General features: G+C 36.7%; 2 protein-coding genes across 2 annotated transcripts in view; one reads left to right on the top strand and one right to left on the bottom strand.

The window, feature by feature from the left end:
- Rmdn1 (regulator of microtubule dynamics 1) overlaps nt 1-19,978 on the top strand; it is a 37,429-nt gene that overhangs the window by 4,769 nt on the left and 12,682 nt on the right. Inside the window, exons 2-4 of the mRNA XM_052717012.1 lie at nt 944-1,061; nt 9,368-9,455; nt 11,025-11,184. Coding sequence (XP_052572972.1) covers nt 944-1,061; nt 9,368-9,455; nt 11,025-11,184 — 366 coding nt within the window. The remainder of the gene's footprint in view (nt 1-943; nt 1,062-9,367; nt 9,456-11,024; nt 11,185-19,978) is intronic.
- Wwp1 (WW domain containing E3 ubiquitin protein ligase 1) overlaps nt 5,456-19,978 on the bottom strand; it is a 134,335-nt gene continuing 119,812 nt past the window's right edge. Inside the window, exon 25 of the mRNA XM_052717006.1 lies at nt 5,456-8,369. Within this exon, the coding sequence (XP_052572966.1) occupies nt 8,309-8,369 (61 nt within the window). The 3' untranslated portion in view covers nt 5,456-8,308. The remainder of the gene's footprint in view (nt 8,370-19,978) is intronic.

The raw sequence follows: 19,978 nt of genomic DNA on the forward strand, positions 1-19,978 counted from the left end.
AAAAAATTACAGGCTGCTTTTTAATAAAGAGAGCAGTTTGTTTTTATGCTGATCAAATGATTTGACAAAAAGGAAAAAATGATACTGTGTCAAATAGAAGAGTGATGAAAAAGGGGAAGAGTTGTAGGAGTGACATATAGTCCTTGTAATTGGTCAAAACAATCTGGTTATAAGTCAATTCCAAATCTGCTTGTATATTTTGTTGTTTGAGGCTGGGCCTCAGGTCTATCCTAGTTGGCCTTGAACTGAAACTCAGCAACTCTTTTGCTGATAATGGCCTTGAATATCTTTCTGGTCTGCCTGCCTCTAACTCCTGAGTAATGGGATTATAGGCATGTGTACCATACACATCTTAAATATGATTATTATTCATCATCTATTTAAAAACTATAGGGTCTTTAGTATCCTATCTGAGAGCTGTATATATTTTTATGTGTAGTAATTATAGTTTTCAGCTTGTCTGTATTTGTTATGTGTTGGTTTAGAAGATCATTGAATTGATAAATTTATTATTAATATTATTCCATACAATTTATAGTATCTATGTCTTTGTAAAAGATTTCCATAATAATGTGAGTCATGTTTGCTATATTAATTAATTAATCGATTGATTGATTCATTCATTCATTTTGAGGTCCTGGGTTTTGAAACAAGTGTCTCATTCATGATGCTCTACCCCTGAGTTACATTCTTAGTCTACAATTGACCTTTAGACAAACTGCTACCTCCATTACTAAGATATACTGTATGTAAGGTTTGAAATAGTTTTACTAAGGAACTGTTTTTTGGTTTTGTTTGTTTTTTTTTTTTTTTTTTAGCTTCTATCATTCTATAATTACTTGCTTGCTTTGGAGGTGGGAGAAAATGTATATGTTTTTGCTTGGGGTTGAAAATTCTTTATGATTTCTAAGTTTTATAATTTTAATATATTATTTTTCTCTAGGTGATAGGAAACACAAGACCTTTCAAGAGAGGCCTATTGTTCTCAGCCTTGTCTTATTTGGGTTTTGAAACCTACCAAGTCATTTCTCAGGCTGCCGTAGTTCATGCCACAGCCAAAGGTAAGCATAAGCTAAAGATCTTGAAGATTTTTTTGTGGGTGGGTGAATATGTAAGCCAGCCCCTTAATTGTGAGATTTTATCATTAACTTATTTTTGAATACATAATGAAATTTATAGTATTATATGTTCTTCTCTATCAGTCAGTGTGTGTGTGTGTTATATAAAATTTATTTAATGTGTGTGCTTGTGGGGTGCCACAGCATGGTAGCAAACATCAGTGGACAACCTTTGGGAATTCTTTCACTCTACTATATGGGGCCAGGAGATACATCTTAACTTGTCAGTCTTCCTGGGAAGTCCTTTTATCCACTGAGCCCTCTTTATAGACTCTTAAGCTAAGATTTTTTTTTTAATATCTTGAAACGTTTGAAGATGCATTGTGTGTATAGAATGAAACAGGATAGCAAAAGACAGTGAATGGCCTACAAACTCTAAACTCTAGATGTATATATAGCAGAAGTTTATCAACTCTTGCTTTAGAATGACAAAATGATTCTTTTATTTCTCTAGTACCAAAGTGTTATACTCGATATAATAAAGAAGCTATCCTCTAGTTTAGAATTTGGAGAGGGGATTATTTTATTTACAAATAGAATGCAGCTTGGTATCAATGATTAGGTAACTGGTTAAAAAGTGGGAAAATTCCATTTCATTTCTTCTTTGACATAACATAAATGAGTAAACACTTTAAGGCTTGCCCATTAAAAAACGTATCTCATTAAGTCAGTTTATATAGCAAGGGGCAAATTTTTTCTTATATAAAAGGAATACCACTTCAGTTTATGGATTGATTCTTTTGTAGCCCTAAAGGAGAATGTGATCAAGGAAGGGAAGTACTGAATACTGAACTGATATTCTTTTAAAGTTCTGATACAAGAACTTGAGGTTGTTATTATAAACTAGTTGGTAGAGCTTAGTGTGATGGTGCATGCAGATCTCTGTGAGTTCTAGGCCAACCTGGTCTATATAGCAAGTTTCAGGACAGCCAGAGCTACATAGTGAGACTCTGTCTTTTTTTTTTTTTTTTTTTTTTCCGAGACAGGGTTTCTCTGTGTAGCTTTGTGCCTTTCCTGGAACTCACTTGGTAGCCCAGGCTGGCCTCGAACTCACAGAGATCCGCCTGGCCCTGCCTCCTGAGTGCTGGGATTAAAGGTGTGTGCCACCACCGCCTGGCGAGACTCTGTCTTAAAAACAAAACAACAAAAAACAGAAAAACAAACAGAAAACTCTAGTTGCCTATTTCATTTATATGGAACTATCTTGTCTTTAAGAAAATGGTACCCAGCTGGGCGGTGGTGGTTCACGCCTTTAATCTCAGCACTCGGGAGGCAGAGGCAGGCAGATCTCTGTGAGTTCGAGGCCACCCTCTTCTACAGAGTGAATTCCAGGACATCTAGGGCTGTTTCACAGAGAAAAACCCTGTCTCGAAAAACCAAAAAAAAAAAAAAAAAAGAAAGAAAGAAAGAAAGAAAATGGTACCCAGGAGACAGAGGCAGGTGGATCTTTGTGAGTTCAAGGCCACCCTGATCTACCTAATGACTTCCAGATCAACCATGGTCACACAGTGAGACCTAGTCTAGGGGGAAAAGGTCTCTATATATCTGTTACATTAAAAATACGTTTTCAGAAGATAGACCTTCTTGAGGCCCGTGAACTTTGTGTATGTGTAATAGAAGGGGTGACGGTATGGGAGGATATGTCTTCTAAGGGGCAATCAGGAGCTGGGATGTGGGACTCCTATATATAAATTACTAGTATTACCATTGGATGGGATTGATTGATTCATGCTTTTTTTTCCCCTTGCAGCACATATATATTTTGGTGAACCACTAATTCAGATTTTTGCTTCTTGTTTGATTCTGTCTATGTTTTTTTTGTGTTTTGTTTGTTTGTTTTGAGACAGGATCTCACTATGTAGCTCTGGATGGCCTAGAACTCTATATGTAGAAGAACCTGCCCATGAAAAGCTAATTCAGATTTAAAAACAAACAAACAAACAAACAAACAAACAAAACAGTTAAATCACCAGGGCATGATGCTGCCCACCTTTAGTTCCTTTAGCACTCAGGACGTGGAGGCAAGCAGATCTCTTTTAGTTCCAGATTAGCCAAGTTACTAGTTAAGACCCTGCCTCAAAAATATAAAATTAAACCAAAACAAAACAGTGGATCAAGTAATAAAGTATTTATAAGGATATGGAAATTTGGGGCAACATGGCAGTGGTGCTTAGTCTATTGATGAATATGAATTAATAAAATGCATTGTTTACAAGCTCCTGTGGAATATTTTTAAAATACTGCATACTTAGACATAGGTTTGGTGCCTTTTTTTCAGCATCCTAGAGACTGACACAACATTCTGGACCTCATAGGATTGATTTCTTTTTTCTTTTTTGGTTCAAGACCAACTTGGGCTTCTTAGAAAGTCACCTAGAAAATAAAACCAAGAGGAATAAAAAGGAACCTCTACTTGATATTAAAAAAAGTTTAAATTTTTTTCTAATAATCAGCACAAGGCCATGGCAGATTAATTATTTGCCCTTGGTCCTGAGTTCAATCCCCAGTACTACTAATAACATTACTATCATTTTTTTCACATTTTTCAGCTCTAATGTAACTGGGTAGGAATCAACAATAAAAAGCTGGCCAAGGAAATCCAGTATGTGATAATTTCTAAATAATTCACAACGAAGGATAAAATATGGACTAACACTAAGTTAAAGTGGAAATTGGAAGAAAATTAATTGCCTTAGCTGCGTTTGTTAAAATAAAACAGTGGAGAAATAAAGTGTCCAACTTCAGATACTAGGAGGAGACTATCAGAATACTCAAATTAAGTAAAAGGAAGGAAATAACAAAAAATAAACAGAAATTGGTGGTCTGGAGAAGTTGGGCTGATCCTTTTTAATGGCTTAATAAAATTTGGACCACTCAGCTAGTAAACATGGAATAAACTACTCAGGTAGTAAATCTCGGAAGTAATGGTACTATGAACCAAGAGTGAAAATATTTTTTTGTGAGAAATTCAAGCAAGCACAGACTGTATAAGAATAAAAATGTTGCCTTAAAGACAAAACAGTAGTCCCCATACTTGAGAGGCTGAGCTGGGAGGATCTAGTATTTGAGGCCAGCCTGGGTTACACAGAGACTTTGTCTGAAAATTCAAACAAAAGAATTGGGTGTGTAGCACAGTGGTATTGTGCTTGCCCAGCACTACAAGGCCTTGGGTTGATCCCCAGTACTGTTAGAACAAACAAAAACAGCAAAGTTAGACACACACACACACACACACACACACACACACACAAAAGCAATAAAACGAGCAAAAGGAAACTGAAGTTCAGAGGTATATTCCATAGGACAGTGATTAACTTCAGACATGTTATCTTCTTTTATATTTTGAGATGGAGCTTTACTGTGTAGCTCTGGCTGGACTGGAACTGAGTATGACACCAGGCTAACCTCAAACTCACAGTGGTCCAACTGCCTCTACCTCCCAAGTTGTGATTAAAGGCAGTACCCCTAGCCCAACTTCAAACATTGTTATATAATATGTATGTTATATAGATATAATATACAGGTGAAAAAATTAAAGGTGACTGTTTTAGTCAGTGTTCTATTGTCATGAAGAGACACCATGACCACAGCAATTTTTATAAAAGAAAGCATTTAATTGGACCTTGCTTACAGTTTCAGAGGTTTAGCCCATTATCATCATGGCAGGGCGCATGGGAGCAGGCCAGCTTGGTGCTGGAGAGGTAGCTTGAGAGTTCTACATCTGGATCCACAGGGAGCAAGAAGAGAGAGGCACTAGGACCTGGCTTGGGTTTTTGAACCCTCAAAGCCCACCCCCAATGACACTTCCTCCAGAAAGGCCACACCTTTAATCCTTTTAAATAGTGCCACTCCCTGTTGACTAAGAAATCAAATATATGGGCCTATGGGGACCATTCTTATTCAGATCACCACAGATGACTAAAGAAAGAACAGATATAGAATATATTCCAAGCCAGTAGAGAGAAAAGAAAATGAAACTCTCTTCAGTACACCCTTGGGTAGGAAATAACAAAGGAAAGAAACAAAGGCCCGTTAGTGTTGCTGTCTCCAAGTTGATTTCCCTTTATGCCCCTGCTCCCTTCCTGAGATGCCTGCCCTTGGGTAGTCTTCCATAATGAGCTGGCTGAACTTCCTGGCTGGTGTTAGTCCTATGGCATATTGGCACAAGTGATAGTGTGTCACTTCATACCCACTATGGCTTGTTTTCTGGGCCTCATAATACCAATCTTTTTTTCTGTTTAATCAAGGTAGTTGGCTCTTTGCATGCTAGGCACACTCAACTGTTATGCCTATATCATGGGGACCCCCCAAAAGACCACGACAGAGACCAAATCCCATATGTAAAAGCAAAGAGCCTTTATTTCAAACTCAGAGCTTGGCCTCTCTGTCCGATGCAGTGGTGAGAGCAGAGAGTCCAAGCCTGGGCAAGGTGAGGTTTTTATCATAGCAGAGGTTGGAGTGAGGGCATTTCCAGGGTTCAGGACCCTGATTGGCTGACATTTGTCTAAGGGTATAGGGAATGTTTGGAATGTCAGGTATATCCCCTTAGACCCTGGGTAGGGGTCAGCTTATGGCTTTTCCTGGATCTGTGTGTTGCCTGCCAGTAAGCCTGTCATAGAAGCTGTGTCTGGGCCTCTAAGCCTGTCATGGCAGCTGTTTGGTCAAGCTGCTTTGGGCCCTCCACACAATCACTGTGGATTTTTTTAGTTTTTTAAATGGTAATATCTGTGCTCACCACAAGGTGGTAGCAAATACCTAGTCTGGCAAGAAGTGAATACACACAGTGAACAACTTCAAAATTTTTTTCTTTAAAATGGATACATTTAAATTCTGTGGCATAGATTAGTATATTCACAGTACTCTCCTGCAAGTGAAAGCTTACTTCTAAACTACTTAGAAGTTGAGTTAGTCACAGGTGAGCAACCTAAAGATTCTTCATGTATCACTTCATTTCCCTTCTTTTCATACTTTTGAAACATCCCTCAAAGATGAAGAAACCTACAGAAGTTCAGTACTACTTAAGTAATATTACCTGTTATTTTATTTATTTATTTATTTATTTATTTATTTATTTATTTATTTATTTATTTATTTATTTTGGTTTTTCAAGACAGGGTTTTTCTGTGTAGTTTTGGTGCCTGACCTGGATCTCGCTCTGTAGGGCAGGCTGGCCTCAAACTCACAGAGATCTGCCTGGCTCTGCCTCCCGAGTGCTGGGATTAAAGGCATGCGCCACTGCTTTTCCTGGTATTTTTAATAGCATTGTTTTCTGTACTTGTGAGACACACAGAATTACTGGTATGAAAGATTTGCCTCAGATCTGGATGATGATGTTGTATTGATCCTTGACTGTCAGTATGAATATTTTCCATGTATTAAGTCCTACATAAAGAAAACATAGAAGTATGAAAATTTTGGTTGCCTAAGAAAACTTATATTTTTGGTTGTGAGCCTAACCTTTAACTGCTGAACTTTCTCTCCAGCTCCCCTGAGCAAAACTTAAGGAGTATTTTATCTTTGTCTTGATGACTCTGATGTGACTGCAGTTCATTTAACAAACAAAAAACTAGAAAGTCAAAGTTTCCTAGCACATGTACATGCCAGGTTTCACACCATTGGCATTTCTTTCTTTGAAAAGTTTTTGCAGAACTGTTATCAACTTGTGTGTATTCATTTCAGGTCAAGTTTAAGATTTCACTGTATAGTTGTGTTTCTTACCTTATCTTAGAATATCTATATTGTCATAATTTAGGTTGAAAGTAGTTTACTCTAGATGTTTAGATTGTTTTCTAGAATGTGGTTTCTATGTCAGCAGCATTGTTTATTTTTAAATATTTCAGGACACTGCAGAATATTAAATCAGAGAACAACCAATTTTCAGATACGTGCATGGAGTGGTCTGCATGCTCCTACCAGAGTACCTATGTGACCCCATAGTACTATAACTATTTTTTTTTCTTATATGTCATATACTGTGTGGTGTTCAGAATTCCTTCTTAGAATCGGAAGAGATTACACATATTTTTAAACTCTGTATATTATAATGTATCACAATATAAAATTTAATAAAGAAATTGGAGCTAAGTGGCTTGAGAAGTTATTAGAATATACACAAAAAGATTATTCACTGCAGCAATGTAATTTTTAAATTACTGGCAGGATGAGATATAGAATTCCTGTTAAGAGCATTAACTAGTTTTCAGGAGTTGTAGAGTAATAAATAAAATTAACTGCTGTTTATATATTTTTATGTAACTATTGAGATTACCAAGTAATATGCTTTAGTATTATATTAGTATTTTTGTCACTATTCTGGCAAAGTTGGTAACTTAAGACAGTACAGACTTATTAAGTTGTTCATTTGGTACTTGTCTAATCCCAGAACATGGAAAGTAGAGGCAAGAGTGTAAGTTCCCTGTTACCCTGTAATATATATTGAGAGTTAAAAAATACATAAATGGACTAGAAAGATAGCTAAGTGATTAAGACCACCTACTGCTTTTGAAGAGGACTCAGGTTTGATTTATAGCACCCACATCGTGGCTAGTAACTGTCTGTAACTCTAGTTCTAGGGGATCCAATTGTCTCTTCTGGCTTCTACAGGTATTGCATACACATGGTACAAAGACATACATGCAGGCAAGACACCAATATACATAAAAATAAAAATAATAAACCTCAAAAAATATGTTAAAATAAAATTACTTAATTGTAATAATAGTGAAATTGCTACTTATCCTAAAACTTGTGTTTAAAATTAGACTTGACAAATTAACTATTTATTCATATATAAATAATAAAATGGAATACAATTGAAGCAAACTTCATAAATTAACCAACCAAATGAATGTATTAGAATTGATCCTAACTAATCAGATGGAAGTGCAATTAGTAAGGAAAAAAAACTTTAATAAATTTTAGTGTTTCTTTACTGTTGTCATCCAATTTATAAGTAATATAGTTGGTGATATTAACTTACAGTATGGCTATGCTATGAATTTCATGGTTTTGTGTTGGTCTAATAGATTTTAATTTTTTTAACTTAAACTTTTAACCTCAAAAGACTATGACTAAAATATATCAAAATGGGGCTGAAAGTGTCAAACACTGGCTGCTCTTCCAGAGGACTTGGGTTCCATTCCAGTACTCACATGGCAGCTCATAACCATTTTAACTCCAGTTCCAAGGGATCAACACCCTCTTCTGGTCTTCTCAGTCACCAGGTACACACATGATGCACAGACATACATGCTGTCAAAATATTCATATACATAAAAGAAAAAGAATTTAAAATAAAAAATCAAGATAAATAATAAATTGAATACAAGCTTATAGGAGGAGTAGATAATATGGTACCCTTATAGAAGGCAAAATTTAAATTCATGTGTACCTAAGTAATAAATGGAACTTCCTGGGATTCAAACTTACTGTGTTTTTAGTAAACAAACAAATTTTGGGGGCATTAGAGTGTGATTAATATTTTTATGATCAATATGTATTTTATAATCATGTGTAATAGTTTTAAGACTTGCATGGAATACAGTGCCAATAAATTACGTTACAGATTCTCTGTGTGGTTAGCTTTGTCTAAGTTTATGACAGGTTTGACTTTTACAGTGTATGTATAAGTTAGATAATAAGAAAATATAGTAAAATAGTGTGTTTGTAGTTCTGCAAGTAGATAGACTATATCATTTTCTTTAAAAATTTATTATTTATTTGTGTGTATGTGTGTATGAGAGAGAGACAGAGACAGAGGAGAGAGAAAGACAGAGGGGGGAGGAATTAGTATGAATGAACATTTATTTACCCAAGAAGGACAGAAGAGGGTCTCTGATATTTACAGGGTGTCTGATAGGTGGTTGTGAGCCACCAGACATGTCTACTAGGAACTGAACTCTAGCCTTAACCACTGAACCATCTCTCCAGTCCCTATATTATCCTTTCCTACAGGGCATGACAATTAACAGCAGCAGCAAAAAGATTGTAGTTTCAGTGTCATAAATTCCTCATAAGGAATCATTCTCTTTCATTTTTTAAAACTGTATTCACCAAATTTAGTATCCCATGTTCTCTAAGTTGTATGCTCTCCAGTTTCAGTAGATCACTTACTATAATTGCTTCAGGCTTACTGCTCCAGTACTTTTATCTGGATTGTTCAGAATTTCTGATTTAAAGGTAGTTTCTGTGTCTGGTTTTGTTAGCATATATAACAGTGGCAATCTTTTTTCATTTTATGATTTTGGAAGTTGAGGAAATACTTGAGCAAGCAGACTACCTATATGAAAGTGGAGAAACAGAGAAGCTTTATCAGTTGCTCACACAGTACAAAGAAAGGTAAGCAATGTATGATTTTCCTGGGTTTGAAGTTAACCCAAAAAGTTTTTTTTAACAATGAAATGGTTCTTGGTATTAAAATTTTTGTATGACATTTTTTTTACTCAAAGTAGTATTTCTTAGAGTTCAGTTTATAGTAAATCATTATTTAAAGTAAATGATTGAAAAGTGCTATTTGAATCTCATTGATTTGTAAAGACTATTCTTATTTTACTGGAATGTTGAAATATTTTTTCTATTTTGCATTGGTTCATAAAAGTATCACTAAATATATGCATTTTCTCATCACCCATATTTCTTGTTTTTTAAAAAAGTAATTCCTAATTGGAATAAGATTTAAATGACTTTACTGGAGTTTTGGACAGTTCTATGGCACTACTGAATGGCAGCTGTGTTTAGAGTTTTCAAAGAAACACCAAACACTTCCATATTCTGTTTTTAGTTCTAGATTACATGTTTACTATAGAATATCAGTGTGCATTCTTTCAGAGGGTAGGGGTGGAAACCTCAACCCTATGAGTTAAATATGGCTAAATGACATTTCCAGGTATTTACTTCTGGAAATATTGAGTTGCTTTTCATCTACTTGGATTAATAATTTCACCCCGCCCCATTCCTATCAACTTCAGTTGCTAAGTATCTATAGAATCAGTCTTTACTTCTTCAGTGTTTTTTTATGAGTTGGCTGTTTTAGCATTTTACATTGCTTATTTGAAAAGTAAGCTATGAGGTGTAATTATTCCATGTAACTGAATAATAAACATACTTTTTTGTTACCTTTAGCTTCAACATTTATGTGAATGTTATTTTTCATTAACAAAGAAAAAAATACAAATTAGGCTTTAAACACACACATTTAATAAAAAGTAATTCAAGGTTAAAACATTTTTTATCCACTGTGATTTTTAATTTATTAGCCATTTTTTGTTTCATATGATTGTATTTAAATAATAGTTCTTAAGGAGTCTAGTGCCCTTACTTGAAATATGTCATACAACATCATGGCACTGAAACTTAGGATTTAGTTCAAGATTGCATTTGTTCAATCATTCATTCATGTACAAATGAGTAACTATCACACATCTCTTTTTGCCAAATATATTTGGGGAAAAGGATTTGGCAGTTCCATTTTTATAGAGTATGATCCTGTGCATAAAGCTAATGTATTTTATGGTACTATCTGAGCCAGTTAGGAGTTGTATGAAGTACAATGTTAGTAAATCAAGCCTCATGATATATGTTGAGCTTGAAGACAAGTAAGTGTTCAGAGAACTGAAATACAAAAATATTTTTTAAAGAGGTCACTGTTTTAGATATTGTGTGTGTGTGTGTGTGTGTGTGTGTGTGTGTGTGTGTGTGTGTGTGTGTGTGTGTTTGCCAATAATTTGGAAAATTTCAATAGATTTTAGCAAATAAAGGCTTTTATGAAAGAAAATAATAGTATTAATAATGCCTCTTATATGATACCTGATACATCCTAACTCAGCTGAAAGAACTTTCATTAGTGATGCGACATTTAACAGTTTTTTAGTGTGAATTAAGACGGTTTTATGTCTTGTCCAAAATTAGTGAAGATGCAGAGTTACTGTGGCGTTTGGCACGAGCATCACGTGACATAGCACAGCTTAGTAGGACTTCAGAAGAGGAAAAAAAAGCTTTGGTGTATGAAGCCCTAGAGTATGCAAAAAAAGCACTAGAGAAAAACGAGTCAAGTTTTGCTGCTCATAAGGTGAGTTAGTTAATAAAATGTTATGTGTTAGCCCTAACTTCTGTGAGGAGAAAAAATGCTCCACTTTAAAAGACTAGAAACAGGATTGATACAATTTTGAGTTTGAATAGGTAGTCTAACTCCATTAGTATGCTTGATAAAATACTTTTGGGAATGCTTATTGTGTGCCTATTTTTAAACAAATACTAGAAGTCACCAATCTTTATTTGTAGTTAGTATAGCAAGCATTTGACATATTATGTTTAATGCTGAGCATGTTGGTATAAACCTGTAATCTCAGCACTGGGGAAGGAGAATGGAGAGTTCCAGGATTGCTTAGGCCACATTGTAAGTCCTTGTCTGAAACCCTCCCCACCCCCCCCCACCCCACCCCTTTACTGTTTTCTTTCTTGACTGTTTCTGGTATATGCAGCAGTGGGAGTATAGCAACTGGAAAACTGAGAACTAATATTATTCCCATATTTTGGTTAGCTTCTGCATCTCCTGACGGGTTTATAGTGGTTTTTCAGTGATGCGAAGAGATTGGCGGTGAGGTCAATACCGTCTTGGATTTGGACTTTTTTTTTCTTTTAAGAAAATTTAAAAGCAAATTTTTAAAAATAATTGCTTATTTCATTTGTATGAGTGTTTTGCTTGTATATATGTATATATGTTCATCATGTGCATGCCTGGTACAATGGGGGGGTCAGAAGAGGACATTAGATCCCTTAGAACTGGAGTTTACAGACAGTTGTAAACCACCACTTGGGTGCTGGAAACAGAACCACGTCTTCTGCAAGAAGTGTTCTTAATTGCTAAGCCATCTTTCCAGCCCTTTCCACTTGAGTTTCTGTGTAGTGTTTTTACAAATCATCCGGTCGGAACTATATTTCACTGACTATAGATCAACTTGAGGAGGATCTTGATGATATTAAGAATCCTAGCCCACTTTCTGCTTATTTAGATCATTAATGTTTTACACAGTGTTTTGTATTTTCTAAGTACATTAGTTGACTTAATTTGGTTAAATTTATTCTCAAATATTTTTTTGATTCTCTCGTTTACTTAAAATTTTTTTGAAATTATTTATTGCTGGTATATACAAATGTAACCATTTTTGCATTTTAATTTTATATCCTGTGTTTGTTTAATAATTATCTATTGGTTCTATTTAGGATTCTATTACAGATGTAAGATCAGATGATATCGTCTATAAATTTTGCTTTATATTTTTTTTTTCCCATTTGAACACCTTTTTTTTTCCCCCAAGACAGGGTTTCTCTGTGTGTCCCTGGCTGTCCAGGAACTCAGTCTGTAGACCAGACTGGCCTTGAACTTGGAACTGTGCCTGCCTCTGTTTCCCAAGTTTGGGATAAAGGCATGTGCCATCACTGCCTGACCCATTTGAACACTTTTTAAACTACTTTTCCATCCCCAGTTTCCCTGGCTAGACTCTTAAGTACAATGTTGAGTAGTAGTGACCAGAATCAATACCTTTGTCTTATTCCTTATTTTTGAGGGAAAGGTACTGTAATCAGAGAACATCCTCTTTTTTTTTTAATGATGTCTATTTTAGTTTTTAATGATAGCTATCTTAGATAATGTGTACATGTATGTGTCTTTATGTGAGTATGTGCATGCAAGTGCAGGTTCCCTAATATCCTGGTCAGAGGCATTGAATCCACCTGAAACTAGAGTAATAGGCAGTTGTAAGCTTCCTAACTCAGGTGCTGGGACTCCAAATGCAGTCCTCTGCAAGAACAATGCTCAACTGCTGAGCCATCTCTGTAGCTCAATCTATTTTTAAAAATTTTTGACATGTATTTAAATTATTACTTTTTCCCAGTGTGTTGCTTATATTACTAAATCTTTTAAAATTGATATATACCAATCATACTAAGAAGGTTTCACTGTGACATTTTCATAGGTGCATATAAAATTACCCTCACTATCCTCTCTTATCTATCACCACCTACTTTATTTCCTCCCATGTCCCTAATTGTCTCCCTTTTACTTCCTTTTGGGAGAGCCTATAAAGATAGTTCCAGGGTTCATGCAATTTGACCATTTTCACCTCCTATACACTTTATTTATTCTCCCATTTCCTTTTGCTAGATACATTACTTCCTCCAATGTCTCTGTTTTCCTGTCATATATGTGGTCTTATGTGTCTGTATAAAAATCTAGGCTCTACAAATGAGAAAAAAACAGGTAACTTTACCTGGCTTATTTTGCTTAGTATGATGTGTCTATTTTCCAGCAAATGACATAATTCAGTTATTTATGGCTCCTTAAAACTCCTTTATGTGCTGGGCGGTGGTGGCGCACGCCTTTAATCCCAGCACTCGGGAGGAAGAGCCAGGCGGATCTCTGTGAGTTCGAGACCAGCCTGGGCTACCAAGTGAGTTCCAGGAGAGGCGCAAAGCTACACAGAGAAACCCTGTCTCGAAAAACCAAAAAAAAAAAAAAAAAAACTCCTTTATGTATATATGCCATATTTTCTTTAAAAATTTATTAATTATTAGGTTTAGCATATAAAGTTATGGGTTTCATTATGACTTTATTTTCAGTGTTTATTCATAGGCTAATCCCATAACATGGTGATAGTGACTAGTGCTCCAATAAACTTTGTATGCACAAGTGTCTCTGTGATATGCTCACTACAATTGCTTTGAGTATGTACCCAGAACTTGGATCATGTGGTAGCGCTTCTTTATTTGTGTGTGTGTGTGTGTGTGTGTGTATGTGTGGGTCTGCAGCTACTCATATACCTTATCTTCAGCCTCTTATATTTGTTGTCTATGTACTTTACCCAATCTACTAATAAGTCTTTCCACTGTGCTTTTTATTTGGCCTTTTGATGCTTCCATTTATAAAATTTCTTTTGACTGTTTCTATATCTTTGTTGAACTCTTTTTCATGTTCTCAGAGTCATTTATATTCTCTTTGAATTTATTCCAAAGTTTTTTTGTTGTTGTTGGTGTGTGTGTGTGTGTGTGCGCGCACACATATGTGTACCTTGCATGACCTCATTGAATATTCTTATTGTCATTCTTTGAATTCTCTAGAATTTTATCTTATTCATTCTCATTGGAATCCATTACTTGGAATTGGTAATTTTTAGAGGAGTCATGTTGCCTTGATTTTTCATATTTCCTGTGTTTCTGATGGAACATGGACATCTTGTATTAGTTTACTGATTAAAAAAAAAGGGGGGGGTGGGTCTGGACATGGTGACACACACCTTAAATCCCAGCATTCAGGAGGCAGAGGCAGGTGGATCTCTGAGTTCCAACTTGGTCTACAAAGAGAGTTCCATGACCTCCTCCCCCACCCCCAATGTACTTTTCCCCTGTATTCTTTCAGTTAACATGTTTGTGATTTTTTCCAGTATGACTAGGTTGTAGAGTTGAAGTGTTACTTTTCCTCATATACTAAATGGTTCAGTAATGAAACCCTCAGTTTATGTGCTCAGGGCATGATCCCAGAATCTTTCCTAGATGCTGAGGACTTCTAGGAAGGATAGTAATAACTAAATCAAAGCCAAATTCTACTTCAACTCCAGTAACTTTGGGAGACTAAAAGAATGAGGATATTACAGTATCTGTTAATGTACTTATTGCCAGGGATAGGACAGGAAGGAAAATACAATAAGTAAGCCTAGTAATCTATGTAAGAGCAATGGAGAAATGATAAAAGAAGTAATGTGAAAAGAAGGGGGGTTATAAACAAGAAAAGAGATAGGTAGTGTCAGACCAAAAGAAACCTGGGACAAATGGCTAACTGTGGTGCCTATTAGCATACCAAAGAACATGCTGGCATCTAGGCTCTCTCAGCATTTCAAGTACCTGTTACAGAAACCATCCTGGCATCCCAGCACCTCTCAGCTCTTCTCACCCCACCCCCTACCCTAAACTTCTCCAGCTCATGGGCTTCCCTTCTCCCAGCTTCTCATTCCTCTGTAACCCTGCTATTTGAGCCATGCTCTCTCTTGGACCCCTCTCTGGGATCTCCTGCTCTCCTCTCTTCTTCTTTCTTCTTTCTTCCTTCTCTTCCTCCTCCTCCTCCTCCTCCTCCTTCTCCTCTCTGTCTCTGTCTCTGTCTCTCCCCCTTTCTGTCTTCCCCCAATCCTTCTTCTCAGGGCCTGGTTCATTCTACTGACTGTGTTCAGTCTACTACTTTCTTCCTTCTCTGGACACTTCCAGATGCCTCTGACTGTACTCTCCCTCATGTCTACAATAAAAATCTTCCCCTCAGCCATACCTTGGAGCAGTCATGTCCTCACTTTATACAGGTAGCATGAATAGTAGAGTGGATAGAAACTTGCACCCATACAACCTAAAACACTTCCTGTGCCTGAGAGGCTGAGGCAGGGAGATCTCCCAGTCCAGGACAGCCTGGGTCTTTTGGGAAAGACTGTCTCCAGAGAAAGAGGGAGAGGGAGAAGGGGAAGGAGTGAGAAGAATTAAAATTAGATAGCAAATTGTGTCTGTATCTATACAGTCACTTTCATGAGTACAGGTATAGACTGTTTAGTGCCTTGTGTGTGTGCAGGGGCAGAGTTTCTGGTCACTTGTGAATGTACAGGAACATACTGTCTCTGTGTGGTCATTCACATGTGCAATGGCTTTATTCAGTCACTTGCTTTATAATAGATGCAAACTGTCTAGTATAGTCTCTGCATATGCACAGGTAGAGGTTTTCTCTATGCCAGTGGTTCTTAACCTTCCTAACGCTGTGATCCTTTAATACAGTTCCTCATGTTGTGGTGATCCCCAACCAGAAATTTATTTCATTGCTACTGTAACTTTGCTACTGTTATGAATCATGATGTAAATATCTGATATGCAGGATATCTGATATGCAACCCCCAAAGGGGCCACTACCCACAGGCTGAGAAGCGCTACTCTATGCAGTTACTTGACTGCATGTGCATTGTCTCAGTGCCATCATTTGTCTTAGTGTAGGTGCAGGTCCTGTTCCTATGCTATCTTGCGTTTCCTTCTCTGGCTACATGGAATCGAGCATAGCCTTTCTAGTACACTCTTTGTGTTGGTCTTTGTATTGTGCACATCACAACCACAGAGTGTAGTCTAGATTAGGCAATGGGTCTTATAACTAGAGGTATGTTTCAGTCTCTAGGAAGTGGACAGGGCTGTTAGCAGTTTTTCCAATGGTATGCCTTAGTACCTAGTACCTTTAAGCTCTTACCACTGCTTATCTTTTCTTCCAAGGACCTAGTGAGTTTCACTCCCAGTGTATGGCTCAGAGCAGGTTTCCACTGTGTAGAACACTGCATAGTTCTGGCTAAGGTTTGCTCCAGAGGTGTCCTGATTGCCAAGACTCAGAGAATCCTTCCATGACACTTGCCCTAGGTTCCCAGAGGCTGGTATAGGGAGGGCACTATGTATCTAGAGTCACCTACCTGTCAGTTCAGCAGGGGGCTGGCATATTTTTTAATCATTAAATATGTTTCAGGTGGGTTGAATATTTTGCATCTGTTAAATCTAATTGGTTTTCAGTATTCAAATCTGTTCCCTGCTGGTTTCTATTTAGTATTTCTATCCATTCTTGAAAGTGGGGTGTTGAAATAGCTGAATGATCCATTTTTTCTCTTTCAGTGTCTTTGGATATTTTGGGCTTCTGTTATGTGTATTTTTTTTCTACAATTGTTACATCTAGATTGTATTTTCCATCTATACTTTTTTTGGTCTTTAGTCATTTTGTCTGTTATTAGTGTAACCATTCCATCTCTTTCTAGTACTGTTTATATGAAGTACCACTTATATGTTCTTACCCTTATCCTGTGTTTCTTTGAATCTCAGTGTTATGTAACGTATATTGATTCATGTATAGATCATATATAGATCAGTTTCTACTCAATAATTGGAGGAACTGTTTATTCCACTTTGCTGGTTTTGTTTATGTTGTCATGTCATTTTGTTTCTCAGTTCTTCAGTTAATGTCTATTTTTTTTTGGTATTAGATTATATGCATGTGTTTAATTCCTTCATTTTATTGCTTATTTTCATTAGAATTATAGTTTATAGCAATGTACTTTGGGCCAGGAATCAATTTCATTAGTATATAGAGATTGGTTCTTATGTATCTTTATTCTGCTTACTCTGACAAAATTCGCTGTCACTTTGGTGTTCGACCTCCTAGCCTCTGCAACAAATGTGAGAAATAGGGCTGTGTTGTTTAATGCACCCAGCCAATGGCGTTTTGTTACAGCAGCCAAGCCCACTTAAGACAGGCACCCATGGCTACTGGTGAGAAATATGCTGTTAACCCCTATGAAGAAGATGTTTTGTACTGATGTGTGGCTCTTTCCTGCTGCTTTAGGGATCATCCTATTTTGATGGTTTGTGCCTTTTGCTGTGGAGCTCTCTGAATTTTTCTGTCTTGAGATTTGTTCTTCAAAGTAAGGAAGGATTTGCAAGTTGGAGTTTCAAATCAATTTTTAGTGCCTTTCTCTCTCTGGTCTCCTGAAACTTCCATGTATGGGTAGGTTTAGTGCTACCCCACAGTTCTCAGAAGCTATGCTTACTTTTCTTCATTCCTTTTCCTTTCGTCTGACCAGACAGGATAATCTCAGTGGATATATCTTCATGTTAGCTGATGTTTTTCTTCAACTTGTTCAGGTCTGCTGATGAGCTCTTGCTATTGAACTTTTCAATTCAACTAAACATATGTATAAATTGTAGCCTATAGATTCCCTAGTGCTGGGATTACAGGCATGTACCTGTAATTCTGTCTAGCTCTTTTTCAGTATTTTCACCTCAAAAATTTGTTTTTTAGCTCCTTCTTTTATTGGTATTTTTATAGCAAAACCTTATTCCTTTTTTTTAAACAAATATTTTATTTTCAAATTTTATGTATGGAGTGTTTTGTCTGTGTGCACTTCTATACCACATGTGTGCATTACCCCGAGGAGGACAAACAGGGTGCTAGATCTCCAGAAGTGGAGTTATTGACAGTTGTAAGCCCTTAGGTGAGTGCTGGAAACTCAAACTTGGGTCCTCTGAAAGAACATTATGTGCCCTTTACTGCTAAGCCATCTCTCAACCCCCTTTAGTTTCTATTTTAAAAAATACATTTATCTAGTGTGTATGTGTGTACACCTGAGCATGCCATAGCCTGCCTGTGAAGGTCAGAGGACAATTTGTAGGAATTTGGTTTCTCTTTCTACCACATGAGTCGCGGGGATTAAATTCAGGATCTCAGGCTTTGTGGCAGAGCTATCTTGCTGGCTATTAGCCTTAGTTCTTTAGACACAGTTTCTGTGTTCAAGTATGAATAGTATATCCAAGAAACTTTTGTCCATGTCTTGTGATGTTACTGCGGACTTGTTAGGTAGGTCCTTAATGATGTTTTAGTTCATTTCTACTGAACCTAGTTTGTTCGGAATTCTTGTTATGAATGTTAAATCTTTCTTCAGCTATTGAAATAATCATGATTTCTGTATGTTGATGTAGTGTATCACATAATTTATGTACATTGAGTGATCCTTCACCTCTGAGAGGAATCCTGCTTTGGTGAATACTCTGCTTGGTCACTTATTCATTATTGTAAATAATCTTTAATGTGATACTGGACTGATTGCTAGTATTTTCTTGGAGTTTTGCTGTTGTATCTCTACTGTTGTCTTCGTTGTTGTTATCTTCCTTTGGTTTGATAACATCCATCCATTTGTTTCTTTAATAGAGAGACTTTAAAAAAGTAATAACTACATTAATATATTAAGAAGTAATGGTTTTTACTTTGGCAGGACTGGTACTGATTTGTAAATCTAAAAGCTTGAACTGATTCTCTCTCCCTACTTTAACCAAGGAGGAAGGGTATTCTCCATAACATGCTGCCTGGAACAGGGGGTAGCATACACTGGCAAATTTCTCCCTCTGCTTTTTTTTAGTACTTCTTATTAGAAGGCTAACACTAGGTGCTATAATTTCATCAATTTATTCCCTTAGGTCTTGTAAGGGATTTTGGGGTTTCAGCGATTAAATTTGCTATTCCAGTGAAGAAAAAAATGTCTAAGAGTCTTACTCTGCTACTGCTCTCTTACCCTTCCTCCTCTAAGTAGTACTGAAATTATTCCTGGGCTGTGTTCTCAAACATAGTTGAGTTACTCAGAAACAATCTGATGCTGTAGAGACTTGTCTTAAGGTCTGTTAGGCAGGACTAGAGCAGCATCTAGATTAATTCTTCCTATAATTGAGGCAGAGCCAGATGGGATGGCTTACAACTGTAACTCCAACACTCCTATGGTGAGGTGGGAAGTGGAGGCAGGAGAATTTCCATAAAGCTGGCACCTGGCAGCCTAGAATATGAGAACAACTGAAACAAGAGATTCCTAGTCCCCCAAGGAAAGGAGAACCAACTCCCAAAAGTTGTGCTCTAACCTCCATACTCATTTTGTCACACACACACACACACACACACACACACACACACACACACACACACACACACACACATCACCACCACCACCACCACCACCAACAACAACAACAACAGCAACAACAGCAACAGAAGTTTAAATGTAAACTTTGTAAATAGTGGACATTTTAGAAATTGAAATGGGTGGATATGGAAAGAGAAGACACTAACTAGCATACTTCAGCTATTGCTAGTATAAGCATGACATCAGCTCTTGCTAGTATAAGCTTAAGGAACAGTATAACAAATAAGGCTAATCAAGGAGAAGATGCTCCATGTTTGTTTCATGTATAGGTAGTAAATGCATTAAAGACTTTCTAGAGGCTGGAAAGATGGCTCAGAGCACTTGTTAGTCTTGCAGACCTAGGTTCAG

Source organism: Peromyscus californicus, unplaced genomic scaffold, assembly GCF_007827085.1.
Source record: "Peromyscus californicus insignis strain IS unplaced genomic scaffold, ASM782708v3 Scaffold_5__1_contigs__length_169319896, whole genome shotgun sequence".
Lineage (NCBI taxonomy): Eukaryota > Metazoa > Chordata > Mammalia > Rodentia > Cricetidae > Peromyscus > Peromyscus californicus.